Raw genomic sequence first — 24,668 nt, 5'->3', positions numbered from 1 at the left:
TCTTCTGCCTTGAACCAGGTCTCTGTTACAGCACAAATGTCGATGTTCTCCATTTTAAGGAGTGCTTTGAGCGAGGGCATTTTCAGATTTAGACTTCTAGCGTTGAACAGCATGACCCTCAGACTGCATTTGTTTGTAGCTGATACGGTAATGGCAGAAGAAGTGTATAATGAAAAGCGTAATAATGTGGCAAGACTACTGCACTGGGGATTGTGTTAACAATATGGTATTGAAGTGGAAAAACACTGGAAACATAAGCCGCAAAGCATCACAGAAAATTATGAAGTCTACATCATATGGTAAAATTTATTACCAACAGTTCAACAGATAGATGCAAGAAAACCAGATATAGGGGTCCATGAAAAGAAGACAAAAGAAGCATTGATCATTGAAATCTCTACACCCAATGACTGCAGTGTCTTGCATAAATTGAGAGACAGTCATAAAATATCAAGATTTGCAGGCAGAAAAATGTGGAAGATAGATACCCAGACAGTTCCAATAGTAGTAGGAGCCCAGGTCTTATAAAAAAGAATCTACAATCATATTTAGATATGTTACCAATACATGTAACCCCATACGAATTGCAAAAGGAGTCATTACTGGGCACATTGTGGGTGCTGCAAAGAGCACTTTTGGCCGACATCAAAGATTGAAACAATACTAATTTCATGAACTTTAATCGTACTTTGTCTTAGGAATGGGGTCTATTCTCATCATGGTATTAGAAACCCAAAGGATTTGAAGAAATGAAAAAAGGAGCCTGTAAATTATACTGTGGTTACCCTGAAATACAAAAATATTTGCTTCCCATAATTTGAGGCATCCCAGATTTTTTAAGTGGCTAACTGAGTGGACTGTAATTTTAGAATGAAATTAGAGAAAGCTTTTTGGAAGACAATGAATTTCCACATTTCCGTTTTGCCAGTGAACATATCTTGAAACCTAAAGACCTTCCTGTTACTCAAGAAAATGTCACTGAAAGCTGAAGTTTACTCAAGAAGAGAGAAGGAAAACAATCCTTGATATAGTGATGCCAACACAATGAAGTGTCACAAAGATGCCCACAAAAGATGCTGAAGAGAAACTTTGAGACACAAATCCAGACAGCTTTAGAGACATATTATTAGATAACTCTTCAGTTAATCTATGAAATGACATACTTCCTAAGGGAAACTAGGAGTCTGACATTTTTAAATGACTGCAACATTAGGAGATTTGATTGAAACAATTCCGTTGATGGCTGAGATGCCATAAACTATAATGATATAAACAGGACTACTTTAAATGGAGGCGCAACTAACAATAACACATCAGAGAATTACTTTTCTCGCATGAACCACCATTCAACAGTAAAGTGGGACAATTTACAATCCTAAGTTTGGTAATGTCTTTGAAAGTACCACCCTAGAAAGGACTACAGTCTGCATTACAAACAAGGTTGCCAAGAAAACACACAATATATCCACCACAGATAATGTCCACTTAACACATAGACTAACATGCTGAAGCACTACAAAACATCTTTCCAAACCTCAAAGACCTCCTAAGCATATAAAGGGCAATGGCTATCCACAGTAATCTTTGACGTATTCACCAAAAGCAACACCAAGCACTACACATATGCCTGCTGCCAGTGGAGCCCCAACAGCAAAACCCATAAAGCAAGCAAACGTTACCCAGGATTCTCGTCAAGGGGGACTTCATTGTATGACACCAAGATGACCCCTTCACCAGACCAAACAAGGAGAAAATAATGGTTAGTTGCTTATCCGGAGCCAGGACTTGGCATGTTATGCATTTGCTCAAGTCACTACACTGCAGGTACCAGTATGATTCTATCACAGTCCATGTGGGAGTTAATGACCTAAGACATACCTCTTTGGACACCATGAAGACAGACACTATTGTCTGAATGTGGGTCTCGGGCAGCTATTTGCTTTGCATTGAGCAGCATTCTACCTTCACAAAGGATGATGCCACAGTATGAAGAAAAGATGACTGACTTCAATAATTGTCTTAATTTCTGGTGTATTTTCAGGGGATTCAATATTTGTTAGCATGGGAGGACATGGTTAAAAAGCCACGTTGCTTTGCAAAGGATAGTCTTGGTCTGCACTTGTCTTCGCTAGGCTTCCAAATATTGACTAAAAATTCTTCTAAACCCTTACAGCCTTTTCAGGTAATGCCAAACTGACAAACCTACTGACATACAAAATAAAACGCAAACAAACAAAGGTGTTACTCCTCAATGCTAGGAATATAAACAAGAAACTCCTACAAGCTGTTCTCAGTTTGGAGAATATAGAAATCTGTGCTGTTAACAAGACATGGTTTAAATTTGCAGAAGGTACTCCGGAGTGCAAGGCTTCAGTGGCTTCCACACATTTAGAGCTTTAATCATACAGACAGGGAAGAAAGGTGGAGAGGTCTCTATCTACTCTACATTAGCAACAAGTACAATTCTTCATTGTTTAAACAGGATGATGGCCCGGAGTTTATCTATGTGAAATCACTGTAGGCAAAGTCCCATATCATATCCTAGAAGGCTATTGGTCACCCTCTATGTCCCTAGAATCCAATAGCTCATACCTAGAGCTACTGGAGAGATTCACCATTAAACCCAGTGCCCTATTCATGGGAGACAAACTCCCCCTGTACATACTGGGAAATGTAAACTGTCTCAGACTCACAAACAACGAGTCCCGGACTTTAACACAAATATCTTTGAAGAGATGGGGCATATACCCAACACAGGTTCAAAAATACTGGATCTGGTACTCACCAATATGGAGGAGTGCCTCCCCATGTCACATTCTCACTGGTAACGTCGGACCACACAGCTGTCTCCTTTGAAGTAAAAACTCGGTAACCCCAGCAAACCCTGAAACAGTGAGGAACTATTCCAAATCCAACTACATCCTATTAAGTGATAGTATGTCAAAATGCAATGCCCCTGCTAACCTTGGGTTCACAGTAACGTATGTGGAATTGTTCACAGAGACCCTGTACAACCATGTAAATGGCTGTATAGAGGCTGCTGTGCATACTAGAAGTAAGCCCTAAACTAAAACAAACCACACTGGTGGAATTCTAACCTTAACAGTGTATATAACAAAAAGAAAAAAGTCATGGCTAAAATCAGGAACAGCAACTCCCATAATGATAACAGCTCTCTAATTAAACTAAACAGAAAACTAAGGGGACTAATTATGTCCAAAAAGGCCAATTACAAGATCAAGATAACCTAACAAACTAACTTACGACGACTGCAAGGCCTTCTACAGCTATGTCTGTAACCTCAAAGTCAGCACACAATAGTGTGCCAAACTGTGGTCAATAGTGCCACCTTCACTGAAAAGAGCAACATAGTGAATCTGCCAGCTGACAAATTCAGTTTAAACTTACCCTCCACCATGAAGTACCTACTAGCATAACCCTCCCAACTACTAGCAGGAGCAGGTATCATGCAGGTATCAGGCATTACTCCCTAGAACCAAACTAGGCCTGACAATATCCTGGGATGCCTCCTAAATAGCTCGAAACATTACCTATCAGGACCACTTAAGTCACTTTTCAACTAAAGTCTCAAAACAGGCATTGTACCATGAGAATGGAAGAGTTTAACTTCACAAGGGTTGAATATCAACTGACCCAGAAACTACAGACCCATTAGTCTAACTAGTCTAATATGCAAAGCCATGGAAGGAATAATCATGGAAATGATCAACAAAGACAGACAACCTTCAGACACCAGACTCAGCTCAATTTGGCTTTGTCAAGTGAAGGTCATGCTTACTAAACCTGGTGGACTTCTTTGAAGAGGTATGCAAGGCAATGGATGATGAGAAAATGATGTGTACTGCCTACCTGGACCAAGCTAAGGAATTTCTATACAATACCCCACTCAGATATAGTTAACTATCTCAATCCTACACGTAACTCTCTGGATTGCCAGCTGGTGTAAAGACAGGACCCAGGAAGTCTGGATTGGTGAGACCATTTCAATTAAAGGACTGGCCACTAGCGGAGTTCCTCAGGGCTCGGTGTTGGGACTGCTCCTATTTGGCATCTACTTTGGCTGACCAAGTTCGTAGATGACTGCAAACTGGGAGCTATCACAGATTCCCTTCATGACACAACTATCTTAATGACGGTCTAACACACACAAATGATTGCTGCCAAACTGCTAGATTAAAAGTCAATGATAAGAAATGCATTATAGTGCCCTTTTTGGAAAATGGCCACCCAGGCTAATTACACCATCAATAAGACACCTACAAGTTGACCCAGTAGTCAGGGATCTAGGAATGTGTTTAGACAGCATTCTGGCTTTTGATCAACAACTGGCCAAGGTAGTGAGAATATCAGTCTGTGTCACCTAACTTATAAGTAAGGGCATGGTATCCAAGTCCAGGTCATAGTGACACTTTATTTGGCCCATAACAGACCCATCAACAAGTACAATGCCCCTTTCAGCTTGTACCTGACCAGATATATGCAACCACCCACAAAGGTTCCTTACCCAGGGTATAAATACAGGGTATAAACACTTTGTCCTACATGGATCACCTTAAAGCCCTATCTCTAATCTGAGTCTCCTACAGTTTACTGAGAGGTGATCTACATCTGGCATACCAGGCACACTCACAAAATGAACAACATCAGAACCACTAGATCGAAGGATTTAAATTCTGCTTGTAAAATAAATAGGACATGGTGAGACAGATATGTGTCTCAGAGGATCCCCATACCCTGGAACAGGCTCCTCATCTATGTAAAGCATGGTCCATCCCTAACACTATTTAAGCATAACCTTAACCAATGGATAGGAAATCAAAAATTTGCCATCTGGCCACCATGTCTCAATGACAGAGACAGACAGTAACTATGCCAAAATTAACATCTCCACATAACCTTTAGAAACTTCCTAACACACCATCTCCTAATAAATGCCTACAATACATAGGGACACAACTGGGTTGGGTTGTGTGGCTAGATTTATAAAGGTCACAGTCGTCATTCCTGTGAAAGCAGTCAGCAACCACAACAGAAAAGCTAGGAGTGCTTTTCTGGTTCCAGTTGTAAGCTATATTGGTGAAAGAACCTGTCCCTGAATGAAATTCCTCTTTAGGTGACAACTGCTCACACTCGAGAACAGTTGTAGGACTTGATTTTTTTAGTTAATGTGTTACGAATACTACAGTCATAGCTGAGATTTTTTCTTCTTCTTTTTCATTAATTTATCAAAACATGGTGTTTGCCATTGTTTCTCAGCAAATATTTCCATCCTGAGAAAGTAGGCTGGCATGCCCACTTCTCTCAAGTGTAATGTAATTATCTCTTATGTAACTCTTATAGAATTTATCCTGATCTAGTCAGTGTCACATAAAAACATTTCATTTCTTTCGTGTTCATACAGATGGTCCTTAGTTCCTTACTTCATTCATTCATTCATTCATTCAGTTATTTATAAAATATTTAGAGAAAGCAGTTATGAGCAGTGTCACAAAATAGCATTTTTTCATGGTCATTCAGTTTTTTGTTTGTTTATTTAAAGAAATACTAAACCAAGAAAATTAAGACAGAAACCCCGAGGTTTATGCTTAACATGGCAGTGGAAAAGAAATAAAAGAAATTAAAACAGAAGAAACAATCCCTCCTGTGTATAAGAATGCCTAGTGAATACTGAAGTGAAGGCCTCTGTTTGGGCAAGGGATATTGTCAATACTACTATAAAAAATGCTTCAGCACAATACCCCTTTTGAGGAAGAGCTTCCAAACAGCAATTGTGTATTAGTTGAAAGCAGCTTTTACTCTGCTTATTATTGACACAGCAGGATGATAAAATGACCAAAAGTCTGAAAATCTGACTTAAAATGTTATGTAAAATTCTTGGACTGAGAACACCATTTATTTTTCAGTCACATAAATCAGCAGCCCGGCACACTATGAATTCACTATTTAATTGGTGGACAGGATGAGATGTCAGAGAGCTGTGTAGCCCCCTACTTAGTCAGTTTGTCCTAAAGCATTCTAACCAATGGTATACAACTGCTGCAGATTCCTATATTAATCAGCTTTGTTCAAATGATCACAGGACATACTACTTCCGGCATTTCACATACATAACAGTTAAAACATGTGGAAATTCATTGTCTTCCAAAAAACTTTCTCTAGTTTCATTCTAAAATTACCTTAGTCCACTCAGCTAGCCACTTAAAAAATCTGGGATGCCTCAGCAAAAATTAGCAGATATTATCCTTATTCATTTATTTATTCAGGTATGCATATTTAAATGTTTACATGTGGAATGGACACTGTGACAAAATGTTCCATAGTCGGACAATCATGACAAACCAAAACAAAACCATCCCCAAAGGATCATGTTTTATTTGCCTAGTTATATTAATATTAATCACTTTAGACATTAGGCATTGTGTGGATAATTAATCATGTTGAGTGAATGAGACTGGCTATTTATAAAAGTCATCTTTTCCCAGTTAGGGGTTGCCACAGCGGAACTCTGGTCCTTTAATGATTGGTAGTGGATTTTTACGGTGCTGAGTTGCCAGCCCGACGCCCAACCTTCGAAGAAGGCACACCCATTCCCACACGCACCTACCTGCATGTCTTTAGATGTCACTCGACCACAGGGAGGACATAGTAGTCCCAAAATAACATACTAAACAAAACATTGTCAGTTGACACCAGAGACATAATTGGGTTTTAATAAATAATTTGCTTGTGTCTTTTGGCTTTTCCCGGTTAGGGGTTGCCACAGCGGAACTCCGGTCCGCTAATGATTGGCAGTAGATTTTTACGTACTGGCTTGTCGGGACTAATGCACAACCTTCAACGAAGGAACGCCCATTCACGCATGTTGCTACACAGAAGACGCTCTGAGAATCGAACGGGCAACGTCTAACTGTGAGGCGACAACGCTACCGCAGTACCACCACCGCAGTCGGTTTTAATAAATAATACTGAGCAAAAAACATTTAGTTATGTACTTACCATGACTTTAGATGTTTGGGATCCATCTCGCCTACATTCTGTACTGATGGGTTCGGAGCCGATCCTCGGCTCCGACTCGGCACGCTATGCAATAGAGCGAAGTATCTAATTGGCTGAGCTATTCTATATCCCAGGATGCACCACCACCAATTCCCCAGATCTTGTTTGTCCGCACACATGCACCCACACATGTACTGCTGATATAACATTGCCAGATGTTTCAAGATGAAACGGTCGAACTCGAACCGTCCGGTCTCTTCTGATCTCCAAGGCAGGGGGAAGGAGGGTGGGTATTAGGAATGTAGGCGAGATGGATCCCAAACATCTAAAGTTATGGTAAGTGCATAACTAAAAGATGTTATGTGATACTATCTCGCCTACATTCTGTACTGATGGGACAGCATCCCTAGCACCTGATTCCTGGGTGGCTCACTGGAAAACACTCCTGAGAACTGTGGAACCGAAGGAAGCTCGCCCCCGAGATGCCACATCCAATTTGTAATGAGAAATAAAGGTGTGAGGAGAGGACCAGGTAGCCACAGCACAAATGTCACTAATGGCAAGCTTAGCATGAAATGCTGTTGAAGTAGCCATAGCCCTTGTAGAATGAGCTTTCACAGTGGTTGTAAGCTATCTAGTAGAAAGAAAATAAATATGACTGATACAGTCTCTGATCCACTTGGCAATAGTGACTTTTGTGATGGCTTTGCCCAATTTATTGTCTGAAAAGGACACAAACAACTGATCTGTTTTTCGTGTTTGGTGCGTCCTATCTAAGTAGAAATGCAATTGTCTATGGACATCCAATGAATGGAAGATATATTCTGCTCTGTCTGAGTAATTGGGGAAGAAAACTGGAAGTTCCAAAGATTGTTGAAGACAGAAACTCGAACAAACTTTGGGAACAAAAGATGGATTAGGCCTAAGGGATACTCTATCCTTGTGAAAAACCAGGTACGGCGGGTTGACACACAGGGCTTGAAGTTCCGAAACTCTTCTGACTGATGTAATTGCCACCAAAAAAGCGGTCTTCCAGGAAAGAAATTTCAAGTCAGAAGTTGCTGCTGGTTCGAAGGGAGAAGAGGTCAAGGCACCTAATACGAAATTGAGATCCCATGGTGGCGCAGGATGAGAAACTGGAGGACGTAGCAGCCCAGTACCTTTCATGAAGGCTTTACACAACTTATTGCTCATCAAAGGTGGGTCTATACTTGCATGAAAATTAGAAATAGCTGCTATTTGAACCTTAATGGTAGAGATTGAAGAACCTTGATTGAATAGGGAAGCTAGGAATTTCAAAACGCCCGCCACCGGGGCAGTAATGGGATCTAAACCCTGGAGTTGGGACCAAATGGCGAATCTCTTCCATTTACTATTATACGTTTTCTTAGTCGAATTCTTGTGGGCTGAGGACAAGATATGTATAACTTCTGAGTCTAAAACCTGGTTCCTGACTATAGTCGGAAGTGGAGGATCCAAGCTGTTAACTTCAGTGAGTGAAGGGACTGGTGAAGCTGTCCCGACTGGTGGATCAAGAGATCTGGAACCTGGTCCAGGAACCATGGACCGTCCAGTGCGTATTTAGAAGAAATGGCAGCCAGACTTGACGAGGCCAGTATGGGGCAACTAAAATCATCTTGCACTGCAAGTGAATCGCCTTCTGGATCACCCTGAGGAGAAGGGGAACTGGAGGAAAGGCGTACAGTAAGCCGGTGAGCCAAGCTTGGACTAGGGCATCCTTGGGAAACCTCCCCAGACTCTGGGTAAGAGAAAAGAACTGTAGACATTTCATGTTGAGGGGGGTTGCAAAGAGGTCACAACAAGGAGTTCCCCATCTTCTGAAGATCTGAGATGCTACTCTGTCATTCAGAGACCACTCGTGCGGGGAGAGAATGGTTCTGCTCAGTCTGTCGGCTATCACAATGGATCTCCCCAGAATATGTGTTGCTACCAAGAAACGGTTGGTTGCAACAGCCCAATTCCATACTCTCATGGCCTCTCTGCAAAGAGGGTAGGACCTGGTCCCTCCCTGCTTGTTCAGGTACCAGACTACTGACATGTTGTCGGACTGAACGGCAATCATACCTTGGGGGAGGTAGCAGTGTAGTGATTGGAGCGACAGAAGCACTGCCCTCATTTCCAGTATGTTGATGTGTAGGGAAGTCTCGCCGGGGTGCCACTTGCCTTGAACTGACCTGCCCAGGTAATGTCCCCCCACCCCGTTTGGGAGGCGTCCATAGTCAAAGTGGCCACTGGAGGAGGAGGAACGAAAGGTCGCCCCTGATCCAGGTTGGACGAGATAAGCCACCAACGGAGGTCCTGTTTGCACGTCTCCGTGATTATAATTTGGTGACTGAGAGGAAGTTCCTGATACGACCACTGGACCGACAGGAGCCACTGGAGAATCCTCATGTGTAATCTTGCTAAGGGAACCAGGAGAACGGTAGCCGACATGGAACCCAACAGTTGTAGGACCATCCTTGCTGGGGCTCGGCGTTTGAGGAGAAATGCTCGGACTTGAGATTGTAATGTTTCTATTCTCTCTGTAGGAAGATAGACCCGCATTTGCCTTGAGTCTACGTCTACCCCGATAAACTGTATAAGCTGAGATGGCAGCAACACAGACTTTGCCCAATTGAAGGTGATTCCTAGGGAGGTTCCTAGAGATATAGTGGCTGCTAGGTTCTGTAATAGTAGATGCCTGGAGGTGGCAGTTAGGAGCCAGTCATCTAGATACAGAAACACCTGGAATCCTAGACTCCTCAGGTGAGCAGTCACCACCGCCAAACATTTGGTGAACACCCTGGGGGCTGTGGTGAGACCAAAGGGCAGTGCGCAGAACTGGAAATGACTGTCTCCCAGGCTGAAGCGCAGATGTCTCCTGGACATCTGATCTACCAGAATGTGATAATAGGCGTCCTTGAGATCTATGGAGCACATCCAAACACCTTTCTCCAGTAGCGGGAGAATGTATTGTAAGGTGACCATCCGGAACTTGGACTTCTTGACTGATCGATTCAGGTTGCTGAGATCCAAAATGGGCCTCAAGTCCCCGGTCTTTTTTGGCACTAAAAAGAATTTTGAGTAAGTCCCTAATCCGGTCTGGTCTACGGGGACCGGTTGGATGACTCCTTTTTGAAGCAGCTTTGAAATTTCGATGGCTGCAATATCCCACTGACTGGGTGGGGGGTCCGGGATTTTCCTGGATGGAGGGGGGGTGTGTGAAAAGGGGATGACGTAATCTCCGGCGATGATTCGGAGCACCCATTGGTCCTGAGTGATACTCTCCCAGGCCTTTAGGTGCCTCAAAAAACGACCCCCGACTGGCTCCAGAGCTGCACAGTCGGGCAGTCTTTCAGGGATGCTAAGAGGTTGAAGAGCCACGAAAGGACTCGCAGTCTCCAGTGTTGCGGGGGCCTCTGCCGCCTCTGGGACGGCGTCTTCTGGAAAAATTTCCCCCTCCTCTGCCTCTAGAGGGGGGATCGTCCTGCTGTGAGGGGTAATTCTTCTGAAATTTACGGAACCACATTTTCCCTCCTCTTTTAGCCTTGGGATAAGGCTGAAAGGGAGAGGAAAACCGTGCTCCTACTGCAGTCAAAGTTTTACCCTCTTGTTCACAGCGGGTCAAGGTGTCCTTTACCTTGGGTCCGAACAAAGAGGACCCATCAAAGGGAGCGTCAGCAAAGGAAGACTTGAAGGCCTCCGCAAAATGACACAGGTGGAGCCAGGCTTGTCTCCGTAGAGCAACACCCGTACCCGCCGCTCTACTCGCCCCCTCGGCTGCATACGAAATGAGCCTCATGGACGAGTTCGATATCGACGACAGGGTAGCCAACTGAGAGCTAACCATCTGGGCTAACTGCTCAGGCAGGTTACCAGAGAGGGTATCTGAGAGTTCCTTGATCAGGTCCCTCTGAAGTCTAGTGAAGTGCGTGAGGTAATTCAGAGACCTTAATGTAAAGGCCGCTGAAGAAAGGGTGCGCTTCCCGTACCGGTCCATGCTCCTAGACTCCTTATTAGGGGGATGGACGGACGTTGAAGCCTCTGCCACATCTTGCTGGGTAGCAGATGCCACCACCATAGCATCTACAGCCACACCCTTGGTGAGAAATTCCTTTTCCGGGGGCGCTGACAAAAATTTGTTAGGGCGAGCAGGCACCGGTTCCACAGAATCTGGATGTTCCCACGCCCTTCGAGAGATCAAATCCAGGAGCTCATCGAAGGGTGGAGACACCCAGGAGGCGGAGGGCTGAGCCCCAAAGGCCTTGAGGAACACCGACTCATCAGAGGAAGGGGGTTTGGTCTGCCAGCTGCCTCGTTGCTTGAGGACTTCCATGATGTCCGCAAAGGAGACATCATCCGAGGACGACTTGGGGGACCCTTCCGCATCATCAAGATCGGTGTCGGAGGTGATACACTCTTCAGGGGAGTCGACATGCTTCCTCTTGCACTGTTTTTTTCTTGGGGGTTCCTCCGAAGACTCTTCAGAGGGACCTCCAGGAAGAGGGGGACCCCCAATGGGGGTGACCTCAGGCCCCAGGGCTCCGCTGTCTTGAGACAGGGGGACTACAAAAGACCCAGTCTCCATGCCTAGGGAAGGTGCCGGGGAGACGGTGGAGGTAGCCAAAGAAGATTTGGCTAAAGCACTCCTCATGTCTCTAAAGGCCGGACCCCCAGAATCCTGGGAAGGTCCGACCCCCAAAGCCATAACAGCAGACGGCACTCCCGCAGCCGACGCACCGAGAGAGAGGCTCGGAACCGAAAACATCAGTCCCGAAGCGTCACCCCCGGGGCCGACCGAAGAGGTCCGTGTACCGAACTCTGACCCAAAGGCCAGAGTAGGAGTAAGGGTCGGAGCCGACCCAGACACCTCCATCGGCTCCACCAGCACCGACTCCAATGGTGCCAAGGCTGTTGGAGGAGGAACCAAGGCTAAAGGGTGGACCATCGGCTCCGAAGCCGACTGGGCTGGAGCCGAAACTAACTTTTTGAAGACTGGAGACTGAAACAGCCTTTGGAGCACCCTGTCAATGTCCGAATCTGACATCTTGGAAGATCGGGAGGAGATCGAACGGGTCCGACTAGACTTCTCCACCGGTTCCGAAGGACTGGGGGACCAGCTCTGAATTGTCTTGATCAAAATCGGTGCCGAAGGAGACTCCATTGTAATTTCCCTCGGTGCCGAAGAAGACTTCAGCGCCGAAGGGGAAGAGTCTGAGCGGACAACCCTCATCGGCTCCAAAATCAGCGGAGCCGATGAAGGTGATCCGCCTCTTGAAGCTCCAGCCATCGGCTCCGAAGCCAGAGGAGTCGAGGCTGGAGGCATCGAGGCAGACCGTTCCGCCCTCGGCTCCGAAGTCCGTGGAGCCGATGGAGAAGCCTGCCTAGATTTTTTAGTGGTCGGTTCCGACGGGCTGGTCGGAGCCGACGATTTCTTTTTCTTAGAGGAAGAAGAAGAGGAAGATAAGGCCTCTTCAAAAGAAGGCTTAATAAGTCCTTTTAAAATCAATTTATTTTTCCTCTCTTGGAGGACTCGAGAGGAAAAAGCGTGACACACACTACAAGACTCCTGAAGGTGTTTGGGTCCTAAACAGTACACGCAAAGGGAGTGATCATCCGTTATAGACATTTTGTAATTGCATCTAGTGCATTTTTAAATCCAGAGGGTCTGTGCTCTTTTGACATAATGCCAAACAGTTAGAAAAAACACAGGAAAACTGAATAATCAGAACAAACACACTTACAGTAAAAAATATAAGTTAACCAAAGGGTATTGGTCACACAACAGGAGGGCCAAGAACCCTCTAACTAAAAACGGGAACTTGATCACCTCACAAACACTACACAAAAAGGCTACTCACGCACGAGGGGAAGGCCCCTCTAACTTAAACGGAAACCTTTCCCTGAAAAAAACAATTTTTTACCACAAAAAAGTTCAGAAAACTCACTCATACACAACAATAGCTGTTAAAACAGCTTTTTGGTTAAGTTTAAGAAAATTCCTGACAGAAAATTCTAATAAAGAAAGCACTTAGCTCAGCCAAGCTCGAGACCACGTCTTTGCTTTGCAAGCGGCAAACGAGATCTGGGGAATTGGTGGTGGTGCATCCTGGGATATAGAATAGCTCAGCCAATTAGAGACTTCGCTCTATTGCATAGCGTGCAGAGTCGGAGCCGAGGATCGGCTCCGAACCCATCAGTACAGAATGTAGGCGAGATAGGATCACATAACATCAAAAAGTATGAATGCATTACCAATCTTGCTAGTTACGATGGAAATAAAATGTGAACTTACCACTACTCCTATAGTTCCCATGGGGCCTGCAGAGCCAATCAATCCAACTTGTCCCTGTGCAAAATTAAAAGCAAACAAAAAATATTGATAATGTTTAAACAGTAAGCAAAAAAGCTCAATTGTTTATGGCATATTTTCTATCTTTAGTACTCCACCTGTTTTATAAGCAATTGTAGAGATTTCTCGCCCCTTCAGAAATTACAGTTGAGCCCCAATCCCCATTTTTCAAAAAAGACTTAGAAATGTAATACTTAAGCATTACAGCTGCATCCTTATTAGCAGTCAGTGGTGAAACAATAGTTTCTAATTGCACAAAATACATATACTGGTAGGTAGAGCCATCAAATCTATTCAGACTGTCTGAATACTGCAGGCAGCAGCTATAGCTACCATTTTCTACACATGACCAGTTCCTGTAGCTTTCTGTTTGCAAATAAAATATGCATCCACAGTCTCTTGTCATATGGTTACATGAGTTACATTCCCACTTCCCAAGCAAGCCATCCTGTTCTCCTTATTAAACCTCAGTGAGGGCTACAGATGTTTCTCTGTGATTAGCCAAATTGTTGACTCTAGCCATCTAACATTACAATTATTAATGTAAATATGAATAGCCAAAATCATATTATATAGAGCTGATTGAAAGAATTCAACTTAAAGCTTACATGATAGCCAACATAAATGCACTGATATCCGACTTCTGTCTAATGTAGTTAAACAGATGTGTTGTTCCCATACTAATTATTCACACTGCCATAATTTTCATATTAATGTAACATCTCAACAAAACACATACAACTGCTTAACCTTGTACAGAAGCTCACAGCTGGTTGAAAAAAAATGCTGCTGACAGTATATCTACTTCACTGGACAGTAATGGCCATCGTTTTATGTTGGCAAAACAGAAAGGAGTTTGGGGAAGAGATTATATAACAAAAATATCTATCTGCCATGAAAATCAACCAGTTTCTAATAATCTTTTTTATTGATGGTGCTTTGTCATTATGTAAAATCAACATAAAAAAGTTCATACTTAGATGTATCTATGTCACTCTTACCATATTCCTTGACAGGTATTTATTTGCCTAAGAGAGGGATATATTTCATGTCTCTGTCCTAGCCACCTCATTCAATAAATCTTGGTTATAAGCTCCTCTCCAATAACATATCACAGATTCTTTGTATCTTGGTCTTAAACAACTCATCATTCAATTCCATTTATGCTACTTGTTTAAACTGCCCCTTAACCAAATTTATTTTACAGTGCCATGGGTGACAGCTTTTATAGTGAAGATTCCAGTTGGAAAAAGACACACCAGCATGATGTGTGTCTTAAAATTCAGTGTGTTTAATCTTAGGGATACGTACGGATGAGTGGAATTCAACTTACTTCGACTGGGATTAGAAGAAACAAGTATTCCAGTTATGGAAGGAGAGACACATGTGAGTCAACAAAGGGAACTCACACAGTTGCTAGCTCTTTTAACCCAGTAGTGCAGCCAAATTCTTTCTACTATGGCCTTGGCTGCTACATTATCACACACCGGTTTAGGAACTAAATGAGATGGGTCAAACACTACACTTGCACAGATCTCCCCTTCATGGGCCATGAATGGTACACATCCAAGGCCTTCCACTTCACCTCCTAGATGGTATAATGACAACACCACTTTGACTACACCATGTTCAATCACAGGGCCCTATAACGTGAAGGAGAGAGCCCATATGGCTTACACCAGTTTCTGCAACTATGGAGCCAACTCATTCTGAGAATTTTATAACTAATATGTTCAACCTCATGTATTTAAATGCTTGGTTGTTATGAAACTTTTTTTCATGGCAATCAACTTAACTATGAATATATACCAAGTTTAAAAATGTTACACACACTGGAAAATAAACCTTTAAAGGTGTGCACTGTTCAAATGGATAATAGTTATTTAAACAAATGGATCGGGCATAAACAAGTCCCTAGAGGACTAAGGCTGCATAAATTTCCCTTTGGTGTCACACCAAGGGCTCAACTTGTTGCCATGTTTGATAGACATGGTATTACACTACTGGAATTTATCATCAAATTCAATTTATCTGTAATTAATAGTTTAATTAATGAGGTTAAGACTTAGAATGACTGTATTCTAAGCACCCTACTTTTTGATTATTATAGATCTACATATGACAACATTTTTAAAAATATTGCTAAGCAAACTGAGCATATTAGGCATACAAACAGATGTAGTTGCTTAGAGATGATGATTATGCAGCCAGTGTTGCATATCTTCTTAAAGAGATGGGGGGGTTGGGCAAATCCACCGACAGATTATGAGAGTCTAAATTCAAATATTAATACTGAACAAGATTGGCAGTTTATTGATAAACAAGATGAGATTCCCGATAATAATTCAAAATTAGGGGATGACTGAAACTTTATACTAGGAAATGGAATCTAGCAATTGTGAACAAAAACAGAAGTTCACCACTTAATATCAACACTATTAGGAAAAAAAGTCTTGATAACCCCACTTTGAATAAGATGATGATGGTATTTGAGAAAGCTTGCAAACAGGGCATATATTCTTTGTTCAACAAAATGCAAACTAGATATATTAACTTGACATGGGACAAGTGGAAACTTTTAGTGAAACTAGCTAAACATAAAACCATAAGGATCATAAAACTTGATAAGGGGGAGGGATGGTTATAGCTTACCAGACAGATTATGTGAGTTCTACCTTTAACATGTTACAAGATGACATCAAGTACAGGGTTACATCTAAAATTAAATTAATACAGCATAGAGAAAAATTCAGGGTGAGATAACCTTGGACATTTACCGTTTTCTTTTGAACAAATGACCTCTAATACCAGCTGTATTCAGGATACCTAAAACACACAAAAGGGATCCTTAACCTCCCATATAGACTTATAGTTTCTGCACAAGGACTGAAGATGTCTCCATTAGCTATTTCTATTGACAGATAGTTGGAAAACATTCTAAATAGATATTCCCACATATTAAACGACTTGTAGGATTTTCTACAGAAATTAACACCTGAACACTGTAAGAAAAAGATAATTTTTCTGACAGTCAATGTAGTTGATTTATTAACTAGTATCCCACATGATGTGGGTCTTAAGTACTTTCATGAAACCTTAATGGAAGATGGTGGATTAAATGGGAGAGAAATAAGGTCTATTATGGAACTCATGGAAATAGTTTTGTAGAACAATTTCTTATTTTTTGAAGGGGAAGTTTACAGACAGATCAAGGGAGTAGCAATGGGGGTGGCATGTACCCCAATACACTGCAACTTAGTTATGTTCACCTGGAAGAAATTGTTCACTCTGAAGTCTCCATCTAACCTGTACTGCAATTTTTACTGTAGATATTTGGATGATATAGTCATCACACAGGAAAAAGAAAGGCCTGAATTAAATTAATTTTATATATATATATATATATATATATATATATATATATAAAACATGAATACACACTCTAATCCACCCATTTTCTGGATGTTAAATTAGAGATTAAGAGCAATAACTGTGCTTCTTCTATTTACAGAACAAATACTTTTTCTAATTCTTAACTTCACTATAAAAGTTGTCACCTGTGGCACCTCAAAAGGAATTTAGTTAAGGGACAGTTTATATGAGCAGCATCAATGGCATCAAATGACAAGTTGTTCAAGACCAAGATACAAAAAATTTGTGATTTGTTATTGGAGGGGGCTAGACCCAAGACTTGTTGAATGAGGTATATGTTGAGGTGACTAGGGACACAGACGTCAAATATATTCCCTCTCTTACGCAAATATATACCTGCAGAACACATTTGAAGTGATGTATCTACATAAAAGTAAGAAAATGTTGTCAGTTTTGCATAACAACAATACACCGTCAATAAAAAAGATCGTTAAAAACAACTGGTTGATTTTCAAGGCAGATGAAGATATTTTTGGTATAATGGGTGAATGCCCACAGCTTATTTCTAAAATAGACAAAAACATAATGAGAATTTTAGAAAGAAATAGAACTGGAGCAATGAATATGAATTGAGAGACATGCAATAATGGAACCACAAAATGTTGGAAATGTAATCAATGCCATTATGTTACTGGTAAAGATTTTATTATATTAAACAATTATTGTCACTCTGATGTAACTTTTTTAAAGGGCAATTGGGATACGAGAGGAATAGTTTATAATGTGATCTGTAATAAATGCCAACCATTTTATGTTAACAAAACAGAAAGGAGTGTGGGGGAAGAAAATGTAAAAGCATTTGTATGATATTTGGAAGAGGAACAAAAACAATGGCCTTAATAAGAATTCCTTGGACTGTGAGGGTTTTCTGACATTTGAGAAAATTCCTTTGGATGTTAGAGGTGGTCAATGGGAAACAAGAGTAGAATACAGAGAGTTAGTATGCCAACTTAGATTGGATGCTTCAAATTATTCAAACCCAGGTCTCAATGATCAAATTTCAATACATCCATTTTTAAAGTTGAGAGCAACTAAATTATGGGTTTGATTTTAAGGACATTATGTATAGTTTACGATTTTTAACGTGAATTACTTAAAACTTCTCTTTTTTTTGTTTACTCTGAACCAGTTTGGGTTTTTCCCATGAATACTATCACTTTAAATTCATTAAGGTTTTAACTGATTAAGTATTGTCTGTGTGTATTTATTATTTATTTAAGACTATTGTGCTCTTTTGATTCTGTTCTGAAGAAGTCCCAAGTAGCAGGAATGAAAGTGCTAAACCTATTTGTTTTGGATTAAACTTTTTTTTAACTGATTTCCCTCATCTGTATGGAATTTTTGGACCTTGGTTGCCTTTGTAGAGATATTAACGATTTGAATACAAGTATGATTTTTTTTTTTTGGACTCCACTTTTCCCTGCAACAACATGAACCCACTACCTTGTTTCTTAGATTTTGCTTGGGGTAGCATGGCAACACACCAACACAAGTTTTTTTCTGTAACCTAACATTAGTGTACATATTATGATGTCCATTATTCTGTTATTGTACATTTACTTTCATTAAATTAGATTTATCTTCATTTAACTTTAAAGCTAATAAGTGTCTGTTTCCTTAATTAAACTGGTAGACGATTTGAAGTAGCCGTTTCCAGCCTGGTACCTATATTAGTTTCATATGAAGTCCTTACTAATACAACAATTTCAACTTGCCTGTCCCTGAGATTGTATGATTAACCATAGTTACAGAGTAAAGTTTTAGTATGAGAGGGTGGCCCAGTGCAAGGATTTTGAATGAAGTAGGGTTAATAAGCACTGTAGCTTGGCCTTGTATTGGCAACCAGTTAATACCAGTTAATGCTTTTTACTATCTTACAATGGTGTGTACATGGGCCTGCTACCAAAAATCTGCAGATCTTAAGAGGTTCATAGGATATTACTAGGCTGATGACTCTAAAGCCCTTACAAGCCAAGCCATATTTATCCTGAGTTGTATTATTGTCAGTAGTTAGGTGAGTGAAGTTCACAGAGGTATGAGTCTATGGTAATTAACACCGATTGCCTCTATCCATACAGGACATGGGCACCACCCCTGGACAGAATTTATGGTCACCCCTCCATTGTTCTAGATTGTGTCTGAAGAGTGTCAAGGAGGGGCTCTACTTTACGTGAATGGGAAGCTTGTTCCAGAGAAGGGGTAATCTCTGCGAGATGTATCTTTCTCTCTAGCATGATTTGATCATGTCACAGGCTTTACAATCCCCGGAGTGAGTGACACTTGTGCAATTTGATTTACTTATGTGTAGCATTTCCACCAATGTCAGGTCACAGACTGCCCTGTAAGCCAGGCACAGGTCTCCCCTTAGCAGCCTGTAGGAGACAAAATACAGCAACAGGGCTATCAGTCTTTCAGTGTAAGACTTGTGTTGGGCACCTTGTCATCCTGTATTTTCTTGATGAGAAACCTCTGTGGTCTCTCCAGTTGTTGCAAGTGTCTGGTGAGATACATGATAAAGGGAGCATTGTACTCAATTACTGGTATGATGAGGCATGAGTATAGTGGAATTACAACTTCCTTATATTGAAATATGATGCATTTACTTATGAGATGTGCCACATAGAGGGATTTCCTTACCACTATACATATGTGGTGGTTGAAGTTCAGATTGCTATCAACCCGAGTATGCAAATCAAGTACCACTGGGTCTACACTTGGGGGGGGGGGTGCTGCTATAATGTAATTAGCAGGGATGTTAGCTTTCCCAAAGGGAATGATAATGCATTTTTTTGCATTTAGCTTTGGCACCAATCATTTGTCTGTGTTAACCCTTTCTGCAGTATATTAGCATCATTGGGGGACTCTGTGATTACTCCTAATTTGCAGTTGTCAATGAACTTGTCACTCACAGGTAATACACTTGCCTGGACTTCTGAAATTAAATTCTGAACTGTAAAGGGACCAGCACAAAACCCTGTGGTATGCCACTGATGACCAGTATTTTGCTAGAGGTGAAGTCACCTACTCTGACAGTATGTGTCCTGTCGGTGAGCCAACTGTCTACCCATCTGGTAATGTAGGTGTTAATTCCCAATTAGGAGAGTTTTTCTATAACACCTGAGTGAGGGATTGTGTCAAATGCCTTGGCTAAGTCAAGGTAGGTGGCATGCACCATCCTTCCCTTGTCCAGGGCCTGATGACTTTCTTGTAGAAGAACCTAACCAGGTTTAATGGACATGGTCTACCCTTAACAAATCCAAAGTGGGATGGGTCTTCTGCAACATGCAATTTGTGGGTATTGTCACTAGAGTGAAAGGTTAATAGGCCAGCCCATATTCGAGTTTGGGGATAAGAATGTTTGCAACAGCAGCCATGCAGGCAATTGAAGATAGCATGGAGGAGATTTTATAGCAAAGTTTAAGCTGTGTCAGTATCTTTCTTATACTTTTTTTATTCAACTGTGCATTGTGTGAGGATTAGGACTGGATGAATATATCTTTGTTCAGTGACCTTTGCTGTATAATGTTGTTCATATTGTCTTTCAATAGAGTTAGCAACAGACTGGCAAGTTTTTGGAGAGAGACAAATAGCATAATGAAAAATTTATTTGGGTTAGTAGCCTGATATTTAGGGTTTGTTCAAAAGTTGATAAACTATTCTGCAATTTACGTGGAAGGTCAGTTGCGGATGTGGCCGATTCAATTAGTAGGAAGTCATCATTGTACATGGTCATATTAAGTGAGGAGGAGGTCATGGGTAAGTTCATTAATGAACAGTTAGAACAGAAGTGAACCCAGTACTGTTACTTGCAGCACACCAATATTTTGAAAACCTATGTTTGAGAAGGTCTTGGAGCAAATCTGGAATGTTTTTTCTGCATGTAACTTTCAAACTAGTTTAGTGCACTACTGACAAAACTGAATTTGCTATGCTTTCTAAGAAGCAGGTCATGGCTGACAGTTTGAGATGTTCTGGCCATGTCTACAAAGACATCAGCAATGAAAAAGTACTTAATATTGCAATAAATCTTTTCAGTTACTTTTTTAAATGGCAGGCTTTGTGCTGAAGAGATCATGGAACACACATTGTTTATCATACAACAGTCTCTCGCTCAACAAAAATGTACTTATAGAGTAACTTTTCATACATTTTAATGAAAGCACACAGGTTTAAATGGGTCCGATGAAATGAGATTGTTTTGTGCATTGACCTTGTGGAGAAACAATGAAACGTTTGATATGCCACATGTTAATGAGAAATTTTAAATGTTTATAAGTGGTTTTGCAATGCTTGTGGCAGTCATTCATAGAAAGGAAGGGTGGAGTTTGTTGAACTTTTGACCAGGTCTAGTCCACCTTTTTTTTTTTCACATCTTTGGTTGATGTTTTCATCCAATAAAAAGTTAGACAGTATTCAACCAAAAGGCAAAACTGAATTGAGTCTGATGTGTTTACCTACTGACGACTGGTTGGCTGGGTTAGTTGTTCACTAACTAACTAACTAGCACTTAAAACAGAAAATTCTGTATTTTCTAAAAAAATTTGTATTTTCATTACCTGAGTTGTCTGTGACTAATTATATTCAAGCATTCTGATTTCATCACCTCACTGCTGCGGTGGTGGTGCTGCGGTAGCATTGTCGCCTCACAGTAAGACATTGTTCTGTTCGATTCTCAGCTAAAGCGTCTTCTGTGTGGAGACATGCGTGAATGGGCGTACCTTCGTTGAAGGTTGTGTGTCAGGGCTGGCAACTCGATATGTAAAATTCTACTGCCAATCATTAGTGGACCGGAGTTCCGCTGTGGCGACCCCTAAATGGGAAAAGCCGAAAGATACAACAACTGTAGACAATTTTTTTTGTTTTGTCTGCCTGACACATCAAGGTGATTTGCAGAAATACAGAAAACTATGCCTTGAATCACAATGTTTCTTTTTCACAACCCTGAATTTCAGAATTCTGAAAAAAAAACATGTTGGACAGAAAGCCTTGCAAACCCAAATTCATAATTATAATACAGTGGTTCTGCTTAATACCAGAAGACTCAAAAAAAAAAAAAAAACGATGCCTGAACTCAAGGCTCTTATCCAATTCAAACACTATTGAGATATGGTTCCAATGCAATGAAAGCTCTCCCACTATTCCTGTGGTTAAATGCCTGCCGCATCTTCAGACCTATAGACAACTTAAGAGGAGTGTCTATCTTTTTTCAGAGAACTCCACCCTCACATTAGTGCAGACATCATTTGAACTTTTGGAAGTACAAGTTACCATTAACAGTTAACTACCACTTATCAGTAGCTATAGATCTTTCTCAATAGCCCCTACTGACCACAATGACTATCTAAATGCCCAAAATAATAATCCTATTTACATAAACTCATTTCTCCTGGAAGGTTTCAGTTATTCTGAGATAAAATGGTGCATTTACAGCAGAAATGACAAGCATGTCCAATGCTTCCTGATCTGTGTGATTATCAACTACCTAGAACGTATAACTAACACTCCAACCAGAGGTAATATCCTGGACATTGTCTTCAGTAATGCTGTCCCTTCCTATACATGTCTGTGGGTGCCATCATCCTTAGTTAAATCTAACCACTAACAGGTGATCTTGTTGCACAAAGCTAGTGTTCTCTGTAAACTAATAATTCTACACCCAAGGAATTCCCAAAGGCATACTTCTGCAACTGCTTAATGCTACACAGAACTTCTGCATTTATATCTTACTTGTATTCTGACCTCAAACGTTACATTGATATGGCAGTCCTAGCCATACCAGATATTCTGGAAAATCCAAAAACAAACCCTTATAGTGATAAATTCTTATAAATGCACTTCACAACAATAAGTAGTACTGAATAAATCTAAGAAGGCACATTCACCCACATGAGGGGGAGCATAAAATGTTAACAAGTAACTTATAAGTGAAATCAGAATAAGCAAAGCTAATTATAAACTCAAAACAGCCACAGGCACTAAAAGCAATCAAACTTGCTTCTGTGTGTGTGTTAAAAAGCTACACAATAATGCCAAACAATGTGGAGAACTGATGGAAAATGAAATCCCCCATGAAAAGTCTAAGGAGATAAGGAATATCCTGACTCACAGACTAAGTTTCAGCTTATTAACACCAATCAACATAACTCTTCACAGCACTCCAAGTCTCTGCCACCCCCCCCCCTCTCAGCCCAGTATGGAGCAAGTCTTTGCAGCGATATCAAGAACACTTCCATGCAGCCTGATAATATTCCAGGTAGTCTGATTAGTAGCACCAAGCATGACTCACTGAAGCCTCTTTCTAACCTCTTAAACATAGGGCATGCAACAGATTACACCTCAGAAGAACAGAGAACAGCCACTACAGACCCTAGTAACTAAAGACCCATCAGCCTGAAGTCTTATTTGTAAAGCCGTGGAATTCATCTCCAACCTCAGTAACAAATTCTGATAATATTACAGCTCTGGAGACAAACCAGTTTGGCTTCACTGATGACAGATCATCATAGCTATCAACCCTTAGCACAAAAAATCTGGACAAAGACAAAAATAATTGGGAGACAAAGACCCAGAAATAAGGACAGATTTTAAATATTGCAATTAGAAACTTAGAAAAGGTTCTAGAATAAAAGGCCTTGTGTTACAATGCATTTTTCCTAAGGATATGAAGTAAAAAATTAAAATTAATGTCTTTTGACTTTTCCTGGTTAGGGGTCACCACAGCAGAACTCCGGTCCGCTAATGATTGGCAGTGGATTTTTACGGTGCTGAGTTGCCAGCCCAACGGCTAACCTTCAAGGAAGGCACACCCATTCATACATGCACCTACCTGCATGTCTTTAGACGTCACTCAACTGTGGGGAGGACATGCAGACTCCACACAGAAGGCGCTCCAGCCATGAATCAAATGGGAGAACCTCTTGCTGTGAGGCGATAATGCTAACTGCTGCACCACCACAGCCATACCTAAGGATAAGAAGTCTGAAACTCAAATGCTTGTCAATATTTATTGAATTCAGTCCTTACTGATTTTGTCACAACAGTCCAGAAAAAGACAAATTTTATGAGGAATAGACCCAAAATATGAGGCAAGAATCTGGGCATTCTGCAAAAATCTGGACAGTTAAGAGATATGCAGATCTTACCTTATTAACCAAGTAAACGTCTTTGAAAATGTCACTAAAGCAGTATATGTAGCTGTTATGAAGTGCACACAGTATACCTAGACCTGGTGAAGGTATTCAGAACTATCTCTCATGAAAGTATCAACAAACTTGTGAACCTGAATGGAAGCCCAGATCTGGTGAGGTGGATAGTTTACTGGTTAACTGATGTCACTTACCCATTTTGTTAGATTTCAGGTTTTGCAGATTTTTATTCTGATGAAGTTTCAGTTGTGAAACAAAAGCGCTAAATGTATTGGAGCAATTTATACTACATTTGAGCCTTTCATTTGGATTTACACTTTTAGATACACTTGCTGTGAGTTTCTGTTTTGTGTGTTTCTTTCTAGATTTGTAGGTGCACCTCTGAAAGGAAAATGTCTGAGGTGGAGTCCCTCAGGGCTTGATTCTAGGTACCCTACTATTCAGAATCTGTTTCTCAAATCTTATATATTTGTTTTATATATATTTGTACTAAGCTAACTGCCCTTGCGAGCCATTTTAAGCTTAGCCAATTATCCCTTGTGAGACTCAAACGCTGCACCTTGTGTTTGTAAGGCAAACACTTCAACCATTAGGCCACCCTCCCAACCTGGGCATCTCATTAACAAACTTTGCAGATGACTATAAAATAGTCATTTCTACACCCAGCAACTTGCAAAAGAGCTACACTAAGTAAATAAATTGTGTAATAATAATGTGAGACA

At 41.0% G+C, this 24,668-nt stretch overlaps 1 protein-coding gene across 1 annotated transcript in view; it reads right to left on the bottom strand.

Moving 5' to 3' along the window:
* LOC122790648 (collagen alpha-1(I) chain-like) overlaps positions 1–24,668 on the bottom strand; it is an 882,142-nt gene that overhangs the window by 557,988 nt on the left and 299,486 nt on the right. Inside the window, exon 13 of the mRNA XM_044058172.1 lies at positions 13,313–13,366. Within this exon, the coding sequence (XP_043914107.1) occupies positions 13,313–13,366 (54 nt within the window). The remainder of the gene's footprint in view (positions 1–13,312; positions 13,367–24,668) is intronic.

The sequence above is a fragment of the Protopterus annectens genome, chromosome 16.part0 (assembly GCF_019279795.1).
Source record: "Protopterus annectens isolate FY-2018-M chromosome 16.part0, PAN1.0, whole genome shotgun sequence".
In the NCBI taxonomy this organism is placed as follows: Eukaryota; Metazoa; Chordata; order Ceratodontiformes; family Protopteridae; genus Protopterus; species Protopterus annectens.
The sequence above is the reverse complement of the archived record's forward strand: the minus strand, read 5'-3'. Positions and strand labels throughout refer to the sequence as shown.